Here is a 20,478-nt window from a genome sequence, read left to right as displayed (position 1 = left end):
CGGGCCGGTGAGGGGAAAGTACGTCGTGCGCAGAGGGTGGGCGTGACGAAAACGGCGACTTTGGCGAAACGAAGCCCAACTTACCGGCGTATGGGATGAATCATATTCGGCGTGGGCAAGCTTTGCCTCACGCTTTGGAGTAACCTCACCGCCCTGGTACCTCGAGGCACCAAAGTACGACGGCAAGGTTAACTGTTCCCGCCTACGACGGCTGACAAGGTTGTCGCGGTGGGGTGGGCGGGAGCCGACCGCGCTGGTCGACCAGCCCCTCGCCGCGGCAACCGTCTTAGCCGCCATGACTCAAGGTCGTTCCGGGCGGTAGCTTGCTTGGGGCGAGAGCTGGAAGATCAAGAAGCCGGATTTGTCGGTCGTGGTGGTTGCGAGGGTGCAGGTAACCAAGTACGTGCTGACTGTGCGGGGGAGTAGCCATGCAAAATAAGGTTAGATGATACGTCAGTATGTGCCGCCGATTCAAGGATCAGTCTGACCGCATGGTTCGTACTTACTGAAGGCAGAGTTCAAGTCATCGACGTGTAGGGAGAGTGAGTGGCGAAACGAGCGAAGACGACGGCGTTGACGATATGGCGATGCTAAGGAATAGGAGCCTGAGCAGGCAGCTTGATCCGTTCGAGCATGGCGACGACCTTATATATCGAACCGCACGCAGCGAGCTGCAGGAGAAGAAGCCATCGAAGAGAGAGCAGCTCGTCATCTCGAAGAATCCTCTGGACCAGCGTCCTTCGAGTGCGAGCTCGACCGCAACGTCCTCTAGGCAGGCTCGAATCAGAGACGCGGAAGTCATTCCGCACATTGCTTTGCGCTTCTCTGTTGACCACTTCGCGAGTAGATCCTTGACAGATGTTGCTCGTGTGTCGAGACCCTCATCAACGCTGCTTCCTCGTGCGATCTCACCGACCTCCGTTGCGAGACGGAGCAAAAGTCACAGCAGGTGGCGAGTGTTCTTGTGCGCAGCTCTCACGAAGGGGGACAAACATCTAACCCGACGGTTGGTGATCAATCCTGTGACAGGTGCGTCGGTTGGGGCGATGCAGGTTCTGGCCTAGGCACCCGTCTGGCAGCGGCACTTGGTGAACGTCTACCTCGAGCATTGGATTGATCAATCGCCTGACAGGACGATGCAGGGTGTCGGCAAGCTATCGCTCCACGACGGAGACCTGCACACGAGCAGTAGATGCGGACGAATGTCTACGTCGAGGTTGGACATTGATCAACGTCGTGACAGGTTCGACGGGGCCACCTGCGGCCTCATCCGGCGCTTCACCTCATCTTCTCTCGGTAGCGGGGTCAGAAGGACTGCCGAACGGATCATCACGTTGATCAGACCTACCTCATAGGCACCTCCTCCGTCTTCGTCGAACCTGTCACTCAGCTCATCGAAGCCGACCGTGGGAATAGACGTGTGACTCAACTCGCCTCCGCTCCGTCACGGAGCGGAGGAGGCGCGAGGCGTGATTGGAGGATGGCCCTGCGACCTCGAACGGTTCGCACTGTGCGCTATTCCCGAACACGCCAGTGAACTCGAATAGGCTTAGCATCCGTACGAGGGGAGAGCGATGCGCGCCGAGAATGGGCCTAGAAACCTTGTACTTCATCTGGGACGATGCAAGGCGAGAGCGTTCGGACGGGACGGTTTTGCGCACAAAATCTCGGCACTCCCAGAAGGGTGGCTGCGCCGAGCGCACAAGTCGCTCATGCAAGGCTGCAGGTCGGCCCACCAGGCTGGACGACACGTCCCCGGACATCATCCGCTCGCCCGATGCTGCAGCGCAATCTCGATCGAACTCCCCTCTCACAAAGCGTGCTGGCCTGAACGAGCCTTGTAGCGTCACCATTGGAGTCAGGTCGTCTCTGCTGGAACGTCGTCCGCTCGGCCCGGTCCTGCATTGCACCATCGCTCACCGTCTCAACTCGTGCTGCGGCGGACATGGAGCCTCAATACCATCGATGACCAAGAACCTCCTCTCCCAACCATGCGGCGACGTTACCAGCCTGCACACCACCGACAGAATCCCCTCGCACAATCATGAAACACCCTCGCACTCTTCCCTCACCACACGTTCACACACTTCTGTGGTCGAACAAGAAATCATACATTGCCCTTGCCCCTTCAATCCTCCATCTCGTCATCTAGTGCGTCCTTCGCTTTCTGAATCGCCTCATCTCTCAAATCGTCCGGCACCCTACTATGCACTCCGTTGCTCTCGGGACCGACCCAGCTCAATTCCAACTCAAACTCCTTGTCCTTGGCCTCGTCGTGGACCTTGTAGATGATCTTTGCTGCAGCTTCCACCGCTTGTTGTTGGGTGAGGTTGTCCAGGTCGAGTTTTTCGATTTCGGTTTTGGCGAGTTGACGGCCTTTGCCGACGGCGCAGCCGTTGTAGCCCCAAAAGACGCCGGAGGGTTCGACCATGTAGATCTGCGGTCCTTTGGTGTCGTCCAAGCCGGCGATGATGGCGGAGACGCCGAAGGGGCGGACCGAGGAGTAGAGGGTGTAGGCTTGGACGTAGTACGCTACGCGGTCGGCGAGGGTTTTGACCGGTGCGGGGAATCGGTAGTTGTCGAGGAACGAGACAGCTTCCGAGCGAGCGCGGGTGGCCAAGTGCTTACCGTCCGCGATGAGACCCGCAGAGACGATACCGATGTGTGGGGCGACGTTGAAGATCCGACGATTGGATCCTGGGACCAGCAGCTTGGACTGGACAAGTTTCTCAACGGCGACGACTACGCCCGTCTTGGTCTTGATGGCGATCGCCGTACCTGCGTTCTCCGCTGCTTTCGCCGCATACTCGATCTGCGATGATGGCAAGAAGGAGGGGTAAGGGTGTCAGTATTGAGCCTGGATCCGAAGATAGAATTGCCGCTCGAGTCTGCTGTAACTCACCTGGAAGATCCTCCCATCGGGCGAGTAGGTACTCGCGGAGAGATCGTAGCCTGTACCTTGCGAGGCCATTGTGTATTATCGAGTGCGCTGCTGATGACTGTCTCCTCTGCTGCTGGATACGCCTCTGTCAGCCGGTGAATATTGTGATGCCGAGATCGAGCAAGTGCTGCGCCGAGTGAGGATGCTTCGAGTGATGAGCGTGTGAGCCGTGCCGTGCTGCTAATGCGGTAGCTGTAGTTCGTGATCGATGTAGCGCGGATGTTGTGATGCGCTGAGTGCCGGAGCGAGAGTGAGGCGCGAATGAAGCAGGTGAAGTTGATGAGTCGAGGTGTTGGTGTGGAGCTTTCTCAAAAGGTGGCCTGCGCGTTCTGAGCCACGCAGCCAGACAGCCGCCTTCAAACAGGGTCGATCACCGCACGCTCTCTCCACTTTCCTTGCTCGAAATTTTTCATTCTTGTTAAGACCTGCTTCTTTGCAGCGAAGGGGGCGAAAAATCGAGATCTTCGGAAAGCGGGTCCAAAGGCTTGCTCACCTTTCGTTTCGAGATGGAAACCCACCTTTGGTCCTCGACCTGCATCTTCTCATTGTAGCGTCTTTGCACGGCGGCGAGCAGCATCTCTCCCCAGAGCTACCTTCAAGCGTCCGTACGCGGCCAACATCTTGTTATCAGCGAGCACGCAGCAGCACATGCATCGGACATAGCGCACGAACCACACCATAGCAAGGCAGCGCCGTCGCAACAATGACGCACCTCCTCCCACCCTCCCTCATCCGCCTCTTTGCGCCGCGTCCTCCGCTCGAACACATCGCTCCCATCACACGCTACGATCCGAACCCGGCAGCCACACCTGTCCCGAAAGACCCTTCTTCCCGTTCAAAACGCCAGACCCTTCGGTCACCGCTCACCGGCATCGCCTCGACGCTAGAACGAATCAAGCAAGAAGCGGCGGATCGGGGTGAGTCGACCGACGAAGCTTCCTCCTCCACCCTCACCCACACACGGGTCACCCTAAAAGAGCTCGAACTCGAATCGCGCCGTGCGGCAAAAGACGAGATTAAACGACGCGGCTTGGAAGAGTATAACCCCAACGCAAATGCGAGCGCTACCCCAGATGCGTACAAGACGCTCTTCCTCAGTCGTCTACCCTACGACATCACCGAAAAGGACCTCGCCAGGGAATTCGACATGTACGGCCCGATTCAAAGCATCCACCTCATCCGCGATCGAGCTGGCAAAAGTCGAGGCTACGCATTTATCGCCTATGAGAGGGAGAGGGATATGAAAGCTGCGTACAAGGACGCAGAAGGACTCAAAATGGGTGGAAGACGGATTATGGTTGATGTGGAGAGGGGTAGGACGGTGAAGGATTGGAAGCCGATGCGGTTGGGTGGGGGATTGGGCGGGGGGAGTCGGAAACCGAAGAAGGCGCCCGAGCCGGTGGAGGTCGTGCCGATGGGTGGCGGGTTTGTAGGAGGGGGAGGATTCAGGGGCGGAAGGGGCGGATTCCGAGGTGCGCCCAGGGGAGGAGGGTTTGCAGGCGGGAGAGGCGGATTCAGAGGCGGATTCAGTGGACCACCCCGCAGCGGAGGATTTGATAACGGCTACGGGCAAAGATCGGGGTATCAGAACGGTCTACCACAAGGAGGAGGGAGGTACAATGGCGGTCCGGGAGGGCCATCGCCAGCAGGCGGAGGAGGAGGAGGGTACGGCGGAAATCGAGACTACAATGGCGGCGGTGGCTACGCTCCCCGCTCGTATGATGACCCTGCATCGGGGCCTCCAGCCAAACGCAGTCGCTACTGATGTTCAATGCAGCATTTTCTGCCAACGTACTTTGGTCACATCTCAAGTCGTTCTGTTTCGGCAGCAAACGCAAAGTGTGTGAGGGTCAAGCGACCTAACTACCATTTCGTAAAACCCCAGAGTGAAGATGATGCAAGTGACAAGATGCGCTTCGAAGAAGACGGAGCAAGGAGGGGGTATCAAAGCGTCGTTCGATGACGACTATCGTCTCAAAGCCTGCTGCTGCTGGTCAGCCCAGGACCGCTGTTGCTGCTGCTGTTGGTTTGGGAACTGCTGCTGCGGCTGCATGGGCTGACCGTACGGCTGTTGCGGCCTCTGTTGCTGGTGCATTTGCTGCATCTGTTGCTGTTGCTGCTGTTGCTGTTGGCCATACATGCCAGACCCGCTGCCACCTTGCTGCAGCTGCTGTTGCGGCTGCTGGTGAGCCTGGAGATACGAAGGATGATCCTGCTCATCGGGGCTCCTGTCGTGGTAGCCTCCTTCGCCCATCATGCCCGTCAGCGATTGACTCGCTTCCAGCGCTGCCGCCTTGTCACCACACTCTTTCTCGACCCTCCAGTGCCTGCGCAGCGCGTCACTGCGCGGGAAACCCTTTCCGCAGATCTCGCAGACGTACGGCTTGTCGCCGGAGTGCACGCGGCTGTGACGCTCAAGATCGTGCTTGCGCGAGAAGGCGCGTGGGCAGACGGCGCAGGCGAACGGCTTGAGCTGCGAGTGCGAGCGCAAGTGGGCCTTGAGGTTGTACGAGCGGTTCTTGGCAAACGTCTTGTTGCAGTTCGGGTAAGGGCATTTGGCGATGCCGTCAACGTCGATGCGGGCGTCCATGGCGTCTCCAAGCGCGTTAATCATGTCGTTCTGGTGAGGGTGCATGCCTGATTGCGGCATGAAGCCGGACGAGGAATGCTGCATGCCGTAACTGTAAGATCGAGAAGGGGGCATCATGCCAGCCGGATGCATGGGCATGCCGTTGGATGCCATCCCATCCGCTGCCGCCTGCGGTCCTCGCGGACCAAAGCCAGGATCGCCAGAGACGCCAAGGCTGGGATCCGGGAAGCCGTTGGACTGCCACTCTTGCTCGCCAGTGTGCGCATTGCCGCTCTGCCAGCTCATCAGACGCGCACGTCCGACGTTCTGGCTAGGCACCAAAGGGTCGCGGTTAGGAGCTCGAACTGGGCCCGCACCACCTGCCACCAGACCTGGAGTCGATAGTCGTCGAAGCTCCGAGTTGAACTCTGGCGGAGAGACACCGGCGGCCGCACCAAGATTGTTGAAGCTGCGATGCGCTTGAAGTGACGGACGACCGCGCCCATATGGAGAGTTGGCGTTGGCGAGTGCCTCTCGAGACCTGTGCAGTCCACGAGAAGGACCGGCTTGAGAATCAAACAGCTCGTCGCTGTTGAGACCAATTTGTTGTGGTTGTCGCTGCTGCAATTGGTTGGGTGCTGGCCCCGGGTGAAGGACAGAAGGAGCACTGTCTGCGGACGAGCCGGGCAGGATGGCCATCGCCGATGCATCACTGCCAAGGAATGCTTCGCCGACTGCGATTGTAGACGCTAGAGGAAGAGTGTTTCGAGGCGCGAGGAAGGAGTCGGCGTTGACGTTCAACGAGCCGTCCGTCCGTGATGCGAGGTCGAATTGTGCTGCCGTGCGTGGCTGTGTCTGGAGGCCGTTGTTGTCAAGGTAAGAGAGACCGTCGTCTGGGTATGCGAAGAGAGAGGATGCCATGGGTTGGCCCGCATCGACATCGAGTCCGCTAGACCAGAGGCCGTATTCTGTCGTGGCGTCGAGCAATGGAGTGCCGTCCTCGGCGAAGGTGAAGGTGGGGATGTTGCCGCCGTAGTCGGAGGCCTCGAAGACATTGAGCCGTGTGTGCGTGGACTGTACGATGGCAGAAGGGTGTAAAGGTCAAGTCAGCATGCGATTTCTCTCGGTGGAGGATGGTCGCGCTTTGAGCGGGAACGTACGTATTCGTATTCTGGCGCCTCGTCGAGGAGAGAAGCTGGCAGCACTGGGAAGGATAGCGGCGCTGATGATGCATCCAGGCCTAGCGCATCCCCTGCGCCAAAAAGCGGAGCAAAGGCAGCAGCGGCGGCGAGATCAGCATCGAAATTTGGGTTGGAGAAGGAAGGACCTTCAGGCGGACACGAAGCCGAGAGATCTGCGAGCGCATTGGTAGCAGCGTATCCGCCTAGCACAGCATCGAGGCCTTGGGAGGATGGGATGGCGGCTGCCGAGTAAAGAGTGCTGGGTACGCAGGTGGACGCGGATTGGTCGTACGGAGACGTCTGTGAAAGCAGGGGAGTGTCGGACGAGGTGGGCGCTGAGGACATGGTGCTGGTGGCAGGGGTGGCAGCGGCGAGCGCCAAGGTGCTGGAGGAGGCCACCGAGTTGGCCTGATTCAAGGCCGAGGAAGAGGAGGAAGAGAAGGTGGGAGGCATGGATCTGGAGAGGTCGGCATATTGGAAACGCGATTCGTTCGACATGCCTGACTGCGGAAAATGAGTGCGCACGTTGGCGAGGACGGAGGTCATGGCAGCTTTGTGGGTTGGTCCAAGCTTGTGATGGTGGAGAGAGTAACGAGTCGTTGCGACGATCCAGCGACACGGTTGGATTGCCTGATCGTTCGACTGTTCGAGGAGGGATGTGATGCGCTGAGAAAGCGATCGGGTGACCCGCGTTGTGATAAGAAGGCTGAGTTCAGCTAAGCGCTAATACGCAGATGTGAGCGATGTGACAGCGACAGAGTGAACGCGTGACGTGCGCGTTGTGAATTGGGATGGCTGGTCGCGAGTGATGTGATGTGACGGAACAGAAGCTGGGCGAGTCACGGGATGGAGTCGAATATGATGGCTTTAGCGTGTGCGATTCGGTGTCGAGTGCGTGCCTGAAGTCGAGCGTCTGGTTCGAGATAGATCAGCTAGATGGAGCAAGCTAGCAGATGGCAATGTCGTGCGGAGGGTACGTGATGACGACCGACGGAGACGGAGCAGGAGGTGGGTAGAGCGGATGATGGGAGTGAGGAAAAAGTGAAGCGAGGATGGTGACAAAGGCGAAGGCAGGCAAACAAAGCCGGCGTCAAGATGGGCTGAAGGGCGTTGGGCGTGGCAGGCGGGGCGGCAAAAAACAGAAGAGAGCCCAAGCAAGGCGTGAGGTTGCAGCAGAGGCGGATCAACACGACGGAAGATCGACAGAGTGCTGGTGTGCTGGATGCAGTGGCGTTGTGACGCACTGGACGGGCAGGGGGAATGAGCAGGGTGCAGCTGCAGTCACGAGATGTAAGGGTGCTGTTGGAATCGGTTGGAGAGATGGCAAAAGGAACCGCTCCCTTGGTCGCAGCAGCGTGTCGAGCTGCCGAGGAAGAGACGACTGAGTTTGAGCTGAGCTGCGCTCTGTTGTCGGAGACGGGAAGGAGGAGTAGGAAAGTGGCGGGCGAGCGTCGACGAAAGCGTCCAACGACTCGACGCGGTGTTGTATGCCGAGCCGAGGCCCCACGCAGGGTGAAAGCGAGGGAGACCCAAAGCTCAAATTTCAAGCTCGGCTAAGTTGAGCTGGGTGACTGTGAGTGACTGCAGAGCCCTGTGCGTGGCAGAGAGGGAACAAAGCGAGAGGCAACCGAAAAGAAACACACGCGGACCTGCATCCGCGGTGTCAGGTCACTCACTGACTGGATGTGTGGCAGCAGCTCAGCGGACAAATGCTTTGTGGCAGAGCAAATTCGTTCAAGACCGAGCTGCAACCACAAAATACGAGCAAGAGTCAAAAAGACAAGCTTTTTCTATGGCCGAGGCCACCGCGAGAGTGTAGAAAAGGCAGTCATTTCAAACGCATGCGACTTTCAAATTTGGACCCCGCTCTACAGAAGAGGGGCAACGCGTTTGTCGCTGCTGCAGAGAGAGCCAGCTACTGACCCTGCCTTTCAAGACGAGACCCTCTCTCTCACCCCTCGTCTCGCGTATGATGCCATGTGAGACAGTCCTTATTTCGACCAGCAACTCGTCTCGTGCTACCTCACCACAGCCAACCTTGACTGTCCCCAAGCCGAGCCGTCAACGCCCAATGCGACCATTTAAAGCTTTTGGGTCCTCTCGCCTATCACGGCAATGTGGCCATGAAACAGCATCGCGTATCCCTCGATTCGAAATGCTGTCGGGATTTGTCGGTGTGGGTGAGTTTATGCAATACGAGTGGGTCAGTCCGCCATGCTGCAGCTGGCTGCACGTAGGCAAGTCAGAGTGGACCCCTCTTGCTGCAGAATCAAGTGAAGGGAGGGGGGGAAAAAGACTCCGCTCCGAGCGAGTGATATGTAAAGCTGATCCCGTCTCGCTCTTTGATCCTCGGTGGAGCAGATCCGGAAGCTTTCCTCCTCTTTGGGTCTTGATGGCCCCTCTCTTTGACTCTTCTGCCGCCGCGACTGCCGCTCGACAGGCCTGTGAGCATTCCGACGTATCGGCCCAGGGTCACTATCCCCTTTTTCGCAGCGAACGATGTTGCCGCTTGTGGGGATGGGCTTCAGCCTGTTGCCACCATCGTGCACATCAGCTGATTGTCACGACCATGAAGGCATGACCAAGCAACATCGATGTGCAGCCTCGCTCCCCCGCATCTGTCCTTCTGATGACCCCACGCAAAGTACATCGCCTTGAGATCGGCATTAGGTGAGCAGCGTCGGCCATGTCGGTATGGGCACGAGCCAGCTAACCCGGGCTCTCGTTACGAACTTTGCGCAGCTGGAGCCCAGTTCTGGGGCCCTTCTCATCTGCGCTATGCCCCGTGAGGTCCTGCCGGTTGCGTAGCACTTTGGAACGCTTGCACCTCGTACACCACAGATCGGCCTGTGAAGCAGATGCGAGCTAGCATCGCAAGTTCGGCGGCGCTGCAGCACCCTTCTTAGTTTCCCGGATCCAAAGGCAGGCAACCGTGCAGTAGCGTACCGGCAAATGTCACGCCGTACAAAGGGCAATATTCTGCTGCGTGGCGGCGTAGGCGGGCGCAACAAAACGCGGCTCTGTTGGATCTGCGTTCTGTCGATCCTTTCCTCTGGTTCCCAGATCCGAGCTGCCCAAGAATTCATGTTGAAAAAAAGGAGGCCACGAAATTCCCATCTCGCTTAGCTTGGTGAGCCGCGAGCATGGCCCCTTTCCGCTTCCGGACGCGTTGGCCACTTGCCACCCGGATAAATCGGCGCGCAAGCCCTCCTTCGACCCAGCTCTAACAGGTCAAGGCTCTTCAATTCACATGGTCTCGATCAACGTCACTCACGGTCATTCCAAGAAGCCATCCTGCACCACGCAACACGCCAACGATGAGAGCGAAAGAATCGTCTTGGATTGTGTAAGAGAAACAGATGATTAAACGAGAAGTGAAAAAAGTGAGAAGCCAGAAGTCGGCTCTCGTGTGTGTAGTGATACAAATATGCTGATCGATACATTCTAGCGCATCAACATCCTCAGCAGCGAAGAGAGCACTTTGAAGCTGAGCGGCTTGACAATGTACCCGTCGGCACCCGTCTGGAACGCCTGTCGCTTGTCCTCGTCCGTCGATCGGCCCGTCAGCGCAAAGATCTTGGCTCGATACCGCGAAGGTGGTTTGTTGGGCGCCGCGTTGCCCGAACTGCTCCGATGCGAGCTGCCGCTGCTAGTGTTCTGATATCGCTCCATCTCGATCTTGCGGATCGCAGCGATGGCAGAAATGCCGTCCAGCACAGGCATCGACAGATCCATCAGGATCACGTCAAAGTGGTTCGCCGGGTAGCGCGAGAACTGCTCGATGCCCTCCTCGCCGTTGGTCGCCTCGACAAAGTCGACATCCAGCTTGGCCAGGAACGCGGCGATCACCTTGCGGTTGATCGCATTGTCTTCCACCGACAGGATCTGCATGCGCTTGCGAGAGGCTCCGCTGCCGCTGACGCTGTTACTCAGCATGCTGCTGCCACTGCGAGTCGATGCAAGCGCACTCTTGAGCACAGCTCCATCGCCTCCTTCCAGAGACACCGTCGAGCCTGGCGTGTTGGGCGTGTGTGCCGAGTTGGGGGTCGGAACGCGATCAAAGTACGAATCCGCCTCGCCGTCGCGACCGCCCATAGGCGACATGAGCACATGCTTGTGCAGACGCGGTTCGTGATACGTGATGCTGCGAGCTGGCAGCAGCGGCCGGCTCGGCTTGAGCGTGTTCGAGCTAGACGCATCCTCGTGCGCCGCATCCATGCGCGCTTCCGTTGAGTGTCGACGAATCAGCGAGTTGGACGAGCTGCCCGGTGGATCAGGTGACATGTAATGCGAGCGGATGCGCTCGATGCCCGGGTCCAGCGTCGGTCGTCGATTCTTGACATCGCCTTCCGCCAGTGTGGGGTGCGTTGCTGCGACTTTGTGCGAGTTTGCTGATGCACGCGGGTCATCGCGACCTGTGGCTCTCTCCATCTCGACCTCCGCGCGCGGAGTGATCGATGCATTGGTGTCGAAAGAGCCAAGCTCGTGTCCAGGAATGCGATGGATGTCGGGCCGGCTCTGGCGCGGCGCAAAGTAGCTGTCGCCTTTCTCCATCTGCTGATACGCAGCTCCTGCTTCGCTCGGCGAAGGCAAGGGAGTGCTGGGCTTGGTCTCCTCCGACGAGGCTGGTTCGCCCGATTGTCGACGCTCCAGGCACTGCAGGCAGAAGTCGACGACGCTCTCCAGCTTGGCGGGACCCGCCGGCTTGAACAAGATGCGGGCCACACCGCCCGCTGCGTGGTAATCTTCGCACGCCTTGGCAATTTCGGACTCGCCGCGGCTGGCTGTGAGGAAGATGACCGGCGGCAGCTCTCCTTTGCGCTCCGCCTTGATCTTCTTGAGCAGCGCCAAGTCGTCGTTGAGAACGAGCACGTCGCTGTGCTTGATGTGATCGCCGATCGTAGTCTGCTCCGACAGCTTGAACTCCCACCAGTTGAGGAAGTAGCCTTCGAGGGCGTGGCGCAGATCCTGGTCACCTCGCGACTCGTCAAAACCGAGCAACGCTACGCTGTAGCTCTGATGGACGTTGACCGCGGGCTTGTAGGTGGGTCCCTCGATGTCTTCCTCTCCGCAAAGCTCGAGCTCGCAGGTGACACGGATCTCGGTTCCTTCGCCTTCCGTACTCCACACGTCGATCTTGCCGTTGAGCGAGGCTGACTGCACAATGCTGTTGACGATCGACAGACCGAGACCCGTACCTGTGCCGTGAGGGTTCTCTTGCGTGAAGGGGTGGAAGAGCTGCTCCTCCAAGAACGCGCGCGAGATACCGCGACCGGTGTCCGTGACGGCCAGCTCGATCATGATGTGCGTCTTGGAGCTCTGCACCTCACGCAGCGAGACGTGAACAAAGCCGGCCGAGGTGAACTTGAGCGAGTTGCCGATCAGATTCATGAGCACACGACGGATACCGCCCGTGTCGCAGTTGACCAGCCAGCCATCCTCTCGGAGCGCGATATCGATGACTGTCTCGACCTTGCTGTCTCGTGCCGCTTTTGCTCGTGCTTGCACCATGCTGCCGCTCGATGCGCCGCCCGCCGGCGGAGCGTACACGCTGCCGATGCCCGAAGAGGAGCTTTCGACCTGTCGTGCCATCTGACCGATCCAACTGCTCTCGCACACCTCCTGAATGAGCTTGACCATGTCACACTTGTTCTTGGTCTGGATAGATCGCTGACCAGAGCGTGTGTTGCCGCTGAGCTTAGTGAAGTCGAGCACGTGGTTGACCAGCTCCAGCAGGCTCTTGCCGCATGCTTCCACCGTTTCGAGGTACGATCCTTGCGTGGCGTTCATCTTTGTCTCCGCGAGCAGCTCGGCGGCGGCGAGGATACCGTGGAGCGGCGTACGCAGCTCGTGTGAGATGTTGGAGATAAAGTTGCTCTTGGCCTTGTCGGCGAGCATGATGTCCTTCTTGAGGATGGCGCTGAGCACGATCATGCCCAGAGCTCGCAGGTACTGAAGACCGCTCACCTGCAGCTCTTCCAGCGCGATCGATCGCTCTGAGCTGGTAATGTAAGCGCACATCAGAGCAAAGGGCTGCTTGTTGAGTCCGAAGATGGGCACCAGCAAGAGGCCAGTCACGCCGTGGGGCAGCAGGGAGCGGAAAGGAGGTGGCGCGTACGAGTAAAACTTGCCCGTGCGATGCAGACGCAGGAACTCGGCCATCTGGATGTGGTGACTCAGTGGCACCGATTCGCTGCGCTCTGGGGGCGCGCCAACTGCCTCGCTAGCGCCGAGCACGCTCATGGGTGGAACGCGCTTGGCTCTTGCGTTTTGCTCTCCCGCCGGCGAGGGGAACGGACTTCGGAATGTCTCGACGCCGGTGGTGCCGTCAAAGTGACGTTCTCGAGCGATCCTCTTGCTGTGACCTGATGCACCAACGGGTGTGTCAGGACCATCTCCGGCCTCGATGTCGTTGCTGGGACTCGATGCTGCCGCTCCAATGTCCTGCGAAGAAAGCGGGTTGGCGAAATAGATTTTGCTGCTGGTGCCCGTGCCGAGATCGTTGGGAGCAAAGTCGTCGTCGTACGAGTCGATGAGCTCAAAGTGCGAGAGGTCAAAGATGACCGCTCCGGACGCTTGCAGCGCCTCACGCATGCTCTGTGCGGCGAGCTGGAAGACCTTGTGCGTACCGATGCTTCCTCCGGCCGTGGCCACCGTCCCCGTTTCGCCGTCCTCTGAGTCCATCTCCAGGCATTCTTTGGTGAAGAGTTCGACGGAGCGTTGCATGCGATCGCGCATCCCGAACTGAATTCTGTCGCGCAGCAGCTCCATCTCGCGCATCACCACGCGGGCAAACTCTTTGAGCGTATGACGCTGTCGTGGTCCAAACTCGGCGCGTGGCTTGTCGTCGATCAAACACAGGCTTCCGATGTTGAGACCATCCGAGGTGCGAAGCGGACTGCCGGCGTAGAAGCGGATGTCGGGCGAGCCTTGCACGAGCGGGTTGCCGGAGAAGCGCCAATCCTTGGCAGCGTCGAAGACGACGATGGGCTCGTCGCTGTCTTGCAGAATGGCGTGCGAGCAGAACGAGCAATTGCGTGAACCGGCAAGCGATTGCAGCGATGCGATGGTGATCTCACCGCCTCCACCCATCTGCGCCTGGAAGATCTGCTCGTTCTCACCGACGAGCGTGATGAGCACCATCTTGGAGTTGAAGACAAGCTTGACGAGATGAGCGATCCTTTCAAAATTGGGATTGCCTGCGATCTTGGGCGGGCCGTAGCGCGAGAGGGCATGCAGACGCGACTCCTCGTGGGGCGGAAGGATGGACGGCAGGTAGCCATGATCACGGTAGAAGAGCTCGACACGCTTGCCCGCTGCAAGGTAAGACTGGATGCGCTGTGAGGATGTGCTGGTGGCTGCGGGTCTCGGTCTCGTCGCCGATGCGTTGGCTGCCAGCGAGACGTCTTTTGCACTGACATCGTGCGGGATTGAACTACCAGCAACGCTGTCTTCGACGTCCTTGACAGCAATGCCCGGCGAGGTTGTGACAGTTCCGCGCAGGTCGATGCGCGTCTCTCCGCTCTGCTTGCCCCCCACAAAGTGAGCGACATTAACGGTAGGACCGTTGTTGGTCGAAGCAGAGGCCGAGACGGAGCCACTGGAGGACGAGTAGTTGGCGCCCATCGACAGATGAGAGAGCGTTTGCAAGCCTTCGCGCGGGCCGCCGGGACCTGAGATCGATGGTCTAGGCGAGCTGCCTGGGAAGCTGGCACTGTGCGAGACCAGGGAGCCTCTCGAGTTGCGGCCTCCGTCCAGGCGAGCACGGTCCATCTCGCCCCCCGACCTCTCCATGCTCGTCCTTCGCGCAGCGCGACGCAGGCCGGCGACGGTGACATTGTCAATGGTGATCTCGTTGCCAAGAGGCGATTTGGAGTCGTTCGCAGCAGCGCCCGATGCCTGCCGTGACATGGCCTCGGCAAAGGTGGAGAAGCCTTCTGGCGCCGATTGCCACACCACAGGCTGTCTGGAGACGCTGTGGCTCTGGATCGGGGTCGGACCAGGTCTGCTGAGCGGATCAGATTCTTGTCCGTCCTTGTCGTTTGCAAACACGTCTTGGTCTGCCGAGGTCGCCCTGGGATCTTTGGCGATGTCATCTGCTAGCTTCGACTTTGTTGTTGCTGGGGGTACATCCGCTGATTCGGCGTGGGGCTTGGACATGGGCGAAACAATCTCGTTCGCCAGAGAGCTCTTATCCTTCTTCGGAGTGGAGCGCTGCAACGGGTCGGGAATCGCACTGATTGGTGTGCTCACTACCGGTTTGCCAGGTTCGTCGGTAAAGACCGGCTTGGCAGACGCTGGCCTGTCTCGGACCTCTGGAAGGATGGAGTCGGACTTTTGGCGACGAGCAGCCGATGGATTTGCCTTCAGTTGCGCGGCGGGAGCCAAGCCTGCGTGTTCGATTTGCGAGGGTAGCTGCCCGTGCAGAACACTGGTCGGCAAGCCCTCGGGGACCGTCTTGGCCCTCTGTGGAAGCTGTGCATCCTCGTTGTCGTTGGTGTGGCCGTCGAGAGCGTCGGCATTAGCCTTGAGTGCTGCTGCAGCGTTCTCAGCGACGTCTGTGGGCCTGCGCATGGCAGAGGACATGCTCACGGAAGGTACGCGAAGTGCATTGAGGACGTTGGGATCCATCACCTTACCCGCTGCGCCGCTCGACTCTGCGGCTCGGGCCGCATCGGAGACGGGCGCGTCATTGCCGGGAGATGAGATGTACTCGAGCGCATGGGATCGTAGCGGTGTCTTGTCGTCCAGTGGGCCGTCAATGATGGGCGCATGTCCGATTGCATCGAGGGGCAGGGAAGCGACTGTATTGGAATCACCGGCGTCCGTGGTGCCATCGACACTACCTCGTGCGCTCAGAGGAAGGCTGTGGGCCTCGAAGTTGAGCGCGTTGGTCAGCTGCGAGGCGGTGGCACCCTGGCTCGCCGCGTCTGACGTGATATACTCCAGTGAAGGTCTGCGGCGATTGAGCACATCCGCAGCAGTGGCTTGCAGCTCGCCAGATGGCTCTTGCGTGGTGTTGATGCGAGTGGCTGCGCCTGGGAACGCGGTCGACTGACCGGGCGGTTGCGGAATGAGACCGGGATTCCAGCGACCTCGCGCATAGGCATAGACGAAATTCGCCCAGTCGTAAGCACCAGCCTCGACGGACCGCGACAGGCCGTCGCTTTCGCTGGCTCCGACGGGGTTGCTGTCCTTTGCGATCGGTATCGAGCAAGGAGGTTGCGCTTGACTTGAACTGGGAATGCCTTGCGGTGCGGACGACGCTGCCTCCCGGAAGGGATGCGAGAAGGCAGGAGCTTCGCTATGCTGATTCGTGTCCGACGGGCGACGGGCGAAGGAGCCATCCTCGTCCACTGAGCCAGAGGTGACCGTTGCAGGTACGGAAGGCAGATAGCTGAGCGCACCGGGGGCGGCAACGCTAGGCTGATCTCGCATTCGATGCCATGCTGGGTGGTCGCGCACACAGAGTTCCTGAGGATTGTCGCGATAGCTCTCCTCGCCCTCGTCTTGATCCACGACGGAGGGATCTGAAGGGGGAGGACTAGGGGCAGACACAACAGAGCTCGACTGTGCACTCTGATTTGCAACGCCGGGAAGGAGGTCTTCTGCGCCGTGCTCGGATGCATTGGAAGAAGCGTAGGAATCAGCACGTTGGCCGTGCGTGAAGCTGCGGGAAGCCGAGGCTGAAGAGGCAGCGCCCATGGCCCTCCATGCACCTCTTCGTACGGCGCCAGAGGACGAGACGGAAGAGCGAGGCGAAGAGATGGCGCTTTTGATGTGGACCTTGGCGGCGACGAGAGGATCGTTGGAGCCGACACTGCTGGTTTCATCGAGATCGGAAGTGGGCAGGCGCATCCTGGCGATTTTGGAAGGCTGCGGCGAGGTGGAAGAGCTGGGCGTGTTTGTGGTGCGGTTGGCAGCGGGCATCGATTCGGCAGAAGATGTATGTGCTGAGCGAGAGGAGGAAGATGCCGATGAGAGCTGGGCAGAGCTATCTGGCTGCTGCGCAGGCAAAGTCAGCTTGTCGGATGAACCCGAACCTCCCGGAACTATGCCCCCTGTGGCCTGCATTATGGCAAAGGTGGAGGGGATCCGGACCTCAACAACGCGGACTTGGGCGTGATCAAGGTGTCAGGCTGTGGCTGGACGCTCGAGACGATGCGACCTGATACAGGGTGCTTCTGAATCGTGTCGTGAATGGCGTCACTGTGGACCGAGAAGAGCAGGAAGCCACTTGAGGCGTCTAGGCGGAGGAAGTCATTGGAACACCGCGGGTGAGGGCGAAGTGCTGAAGCAGAGAACGTGGAAAGCGGATGGTCGAATGCAGGACGAATGGGCGCGATCTGATCAAAGACAGAACGAGTCGCGCGTAGATCTGCGATGAGGAGTCGGAGACGGCAGCGATGATGACACCTGAGTCGATACGAATCGCGGCTTGGCAAGCGATGACGGTCTGCTGGGATGTTGCTGCGGACTCGTTGCTGTGGGCGCGAAGGAAGTTCAAGCCTTAATGAAGCTGTCGAGAAGATTCTATCGGCGCAGTGGAAGGTTCGAGGGCGAGTTGATCGACTGTGCTGGCGAAGATGGATGAGAGTCGAGATGGGTGCTCAGCTTGAAGCTGATGGCTGAGCCTAGTCTATGTTTGCAGCTGTACCTGTGCAGTGATGGCTGGAGGTGCGGTATACGACGACAAAATGCAATAAGACCAAGACGAAGGAGAGGCGTTTGCCGAATGGTTCAAGTCGGTATCGAAGTGGTTGGTGTCGAAAAAGATGAGTCGTGGGACGAGGCAAGAAGGAATGCGAGGATGAGGAAGGAGCAGGATGGTCTCGACAAGGTCCAATCCATCAATCGTCACTGCGCTGCGCTGCGCAGCCAACAACTCAGTGCGGACTGCGGACGGGCAGAGTTGACCGTGCCTCACTCCGACTCAGACTGACCTCTTCCTCTCTCTCTCTCTCTCTTTTCGCCCTGTGCAGAGAGGGTGGCTGGGTGCAACAGGCGGCGAGACTGCGCGCCCTAGAGTGGAGGCTCGAAAAGGGTCACAGCAGCCACAGTCAATCTTGGAAATTGGCCAAATTGAGAAGCCAACACAGCGGGGCGCGGGCAGCAAAGTGCAGCAGCCAACTCCAATTCAAGGAAGAGTCTGTCACTTCATCGAAGTCTGCAGCCTGGCTGGCTGGCTGGGGGCTATTAATAAAAATAATTGTTGTTGATCCGACGCAGACTGCATCTAAACAGTTCTCGCTCAAGATTGGCGTCGACTTTGCCAACTCTGCACGCTCTATGCAGAAGCAAGATCGAGACAGCGGACTGCGAAATGATCTTGCCTGCTTACGTTGACGCCTGCTCCTCGACCTGCCACTCTTAACCCAAGCTTGGCCAGGACGATGGCGAACAGGTTGGACCTCAAGCATGTCGTTGGCAAGCCATTGGATGCGACCGCTTTGACGTGGATTCAGTCCGTCGATAGCCAGCGTGGCACGCTTGACGAGAGGTACGAGCACAATTCGCTTGCGTTCTGCCGACGTCGCGTGACCTTGGCCTTGGTCAATTGGCGCCTCTCGAGCCCCCTTGGCGCAATGCAATGTCGATTGCAGAAGACAGCCGCTGTTGTGACCCGGACCATCTCTCCCGGGAGCTATCAAGGCTTGCGCCAACCTCGTGTAGATTCTGTTGTCAAAAAGTTACAGCCAGTCAGCCTCGGCGATGGCGGCAATGAGAAGCAGGCGTTCGACGCGCGGCAGCATCTCGACATGTGTCTGATTCGCGAACAAGGGTCGATCATGCTCGTTTTAGACGGGCGTGTCCGGTCCAGGTTTGACATGATCCAAATCTTGATCGCCGGTTACTGTACAAGAGACCCATGAGACTGTTCCGAGATGCGCCAACGTGCGAGACAAAACACTGACCCACGGCAAGCACGACCATCACATGCTCGGCTCAGCTGACATGGTGCGCTCCACCGACTCCGATCCGGTCGCCGTCCATCGGATACCATGTCAGCTGGCGGCCCGAAGGCCGCGGCCACGGCTCAAGTCTGTCACGCCATTCATGAGGGGCGTATTCGATCCACAGCGTCCGAGTCTGCATCGCTTCGGCAATCGATCGTCGACGCCACTACCCATTCTGATCGATACTGGCCAGGAAAACACGGAAAGCGGCAAGCAACGACACTCTTGCCGCGGCCTGGATGTCGCATACAAAGGCCGGCTTGGCTTTTGGAGGTGATCACCGCCGACGGCAGCCCCTTTCAATGACACAGACGGGTCCAGACCCTCGTTTTCAATGTCAGCGATCGCTTCGGAGAAAACTATCCTGCACCGTCGGAGCGTCAAAACAGCCAACCGCGGGGTCGCTCACTGACGCGTCAAAAGGTCGATGACTGCTTGAGCATCAGAAGCGACGATGCCGAGCTCGAATGCCGTCGCATCAGACACCGACGTCCATTGACACGATGATCGCCGTAGTCTCTCCTGCGCTTCCCATTCGTTCAGTCCCGCCGCGCTTGTCCGACGATCCCGAGGGGCGGCTCGGCAGAGCCCCAATGACAGATCGGCAATTCACGTGGCAGCTGACGGCGTGCTGGCCTTGAAGCTTCTGCTGGAAGGTCAAAAAACGTCCAACGACCTCATCCTGAGCTGGTGTAGCTTGGACTCAGACGGAGGCACTCCATAAACTGAGTACCGAGCCATGTCCCGCGGCCAAGCCACACGAAGCATTTGAGCTCGTTCGCTGCCAAAGCTCCCGGCCACAGCAGCTTGATCCTCCCTTCCACAGGCCGGCAACCGAAACATCATCGATGTTCGATCGAGAAGGGGACGGAAGCTTGTCCGGCCGACGAACGAGACCATGAATGCTCCTGGTGGTAGGTTAGCACGGTCGCAAATTTTGGCCTTGTTAGAGCCGGTCTGTCAGTTGTCCAATCTTTTCGTCTGCAGTAGGTCGACGCACTTTTGGCCTTTCCTGAAAATGAGTTTCGTACGACCTCGGCCACGCCTGTCCGCCAACGCGAGCTTTGCAGAAGCGTGCAAAAACATGACATCATCCTGCGAGGTTCCACAGATCTGGTCGCCTTCGCAGGAAAAAAGGTTTTCATTCTCCTCGAACCCGAGCGCAAACAGGCCTTGCCCCTGGCTCAACTCGCAGCTGGAGAAGATCTGGAACCTGTCTTGGACTGAGCTTGAACACGGCAAACCTTAATCGAGCAATCTATCTCCTCGCTTGTCAAGGGTTTGCATGGCTTGCGTGCTTCCTCCTCTTGCGAAGGCGCAGGGTCGTGACACAACTCGACGTTCTCATGTGCCTGTCTGTGGACTTGCGATGCCAAACCGGATCGAGTCACTTCGAGTGTTGCACATTCAAATCGTCTCGGCCAGCTCGGACGACTTACTCGGATTGGACCTTCGTCAATCGGCTCGCGAAAACTCTAAGCGAGAGATAAAGCTGCTGAAGCTTCGTCGTCATGCTACATGCGCGTGGTTCTTCTTTGGTCGTGACACACCTACAGACCAGCGCCGGCTTGCTACGTGTAGCTTTCAGCGAGCAAAGTTGATCGGTATGCAGCTTAGAACTCGCCTATGATCAGCTGCACGCGAACGACGGAAGCATACAAGCGAGTCGTGCAAAGTTCTCACGCCTCTTCTTCGAAAGGCACACGTTACCGAGCGAAATGCCCTCGCTTGTTCGGAGTTGGTCGTTCCTGCCTCGTTCCATCACACGCCGACAAGCTCTGAAGGAGGCGTGATCGAGTTTCGACTTGTAGTCTGAGCTTTCGACCAAAG

General features: G+C 58.7%; 4 protein-coding genes across 4 annotated transcripts; 1 reads left to right on the top strand and 3 right to left on the bottom strand.

The window, feature by feature from the left end:
• Window positions 1-2,128: 2,128 nt before the first annotated feature.
• Window positions 2,129-2,971, bottom strand: PSEUBRA_001719 (Proteasome, subunit alpha/beta; the record flags this gene model as incomplete). Its single annotated transcript, XM_016434945.1, has 2 exons — window positions 2,129-2,812; window positions 2,903-2,971. 2 exons carry the CDS (start codon window positions 2,969-2,971, stop codon window positions 2,129-2,131), a joined length of 753 nt encoding a protein of 250 aa, XP_016293633.1.
• A 673-nt stretch (window positions 2,972-3,644) lies between these two features.
• Window positions 3,645-4,706, top strand: PSEUBRA_001718 (U1 small nuclear ribonucleoprotein of 70kDa N-terminal; the record flags this gene model as incomplete). Its single annotated transcript, XM_016434957.1, has 1 exon — window positions 3,645-4,706. One exon carries the CDS (start codon window positions 3,645-3,647, stop codon window positions 4,704-4,706), a length of 1,062 nt encoding a protein of 353 aa, XP_016293632.1.
• Window positions 4,707-4,907: 201 nt separating this feature from the next.
• PSEUBRA_001717 (Zinc finger, C2H2) lies at window positions 4,908-7,237 on the bottom strand (the record flags this gene model as incomplete). The annotated part of the gene is made up of 2 exons (XM_016434939.1): window positions 4,908-6,584; window positions 6,671-7,237. 2 exons carry the CDS (start codon window positions 7,235-7,237, stop codon window positions 4,908-4,910), a joined length of 2,244 nt encoding a protein of 747 aa, XP_016293631.1.
• Window positions 7,238-10,135: 2,898 nt separating this feature from the next.
• On the bottom strand, window positions 10,136-16,765 carry PSEUBRA_001716 (Signal transduction response regulator, receiver domain protein; the record flags this gene model as incomplete). Its single annotated transcript, XM_059464699.1, has 1 exon — window positions 10,136-16,765. The coding sequence occupies one exon, from the start codon at window positions 16,763-16,765 to the stop codon at window positions 10,136-10,138; it is 6,630 nt and encodes a 2,209-aa protein (XP_059320809.1).
• Between the last annotated feature and the right edge of the window lie 3,713 nt (window positions 16,766-20,478).

Source organism: Kalmanozyma brasiliensis (genome assembly GCF_000497045.1).
Source record: "Kalmanozyma brasiliensis GHG001 unplaced genomic scaffold PSEUBRA_SCAF15, whole genome shotgun sequence".
Lineage (NCBI taxonomy): Eukaryota > Fungi > Basidiomycota > Ustilaginomycetes > Ustilaginales > Kalmanozyma > Kalmanozyma brasiliensis.
The sequence above is the reverse complement of the archived record's forward strand: the minus strand, read 5'-3'. Positions and strand labels throughout refer to the sequence as shown.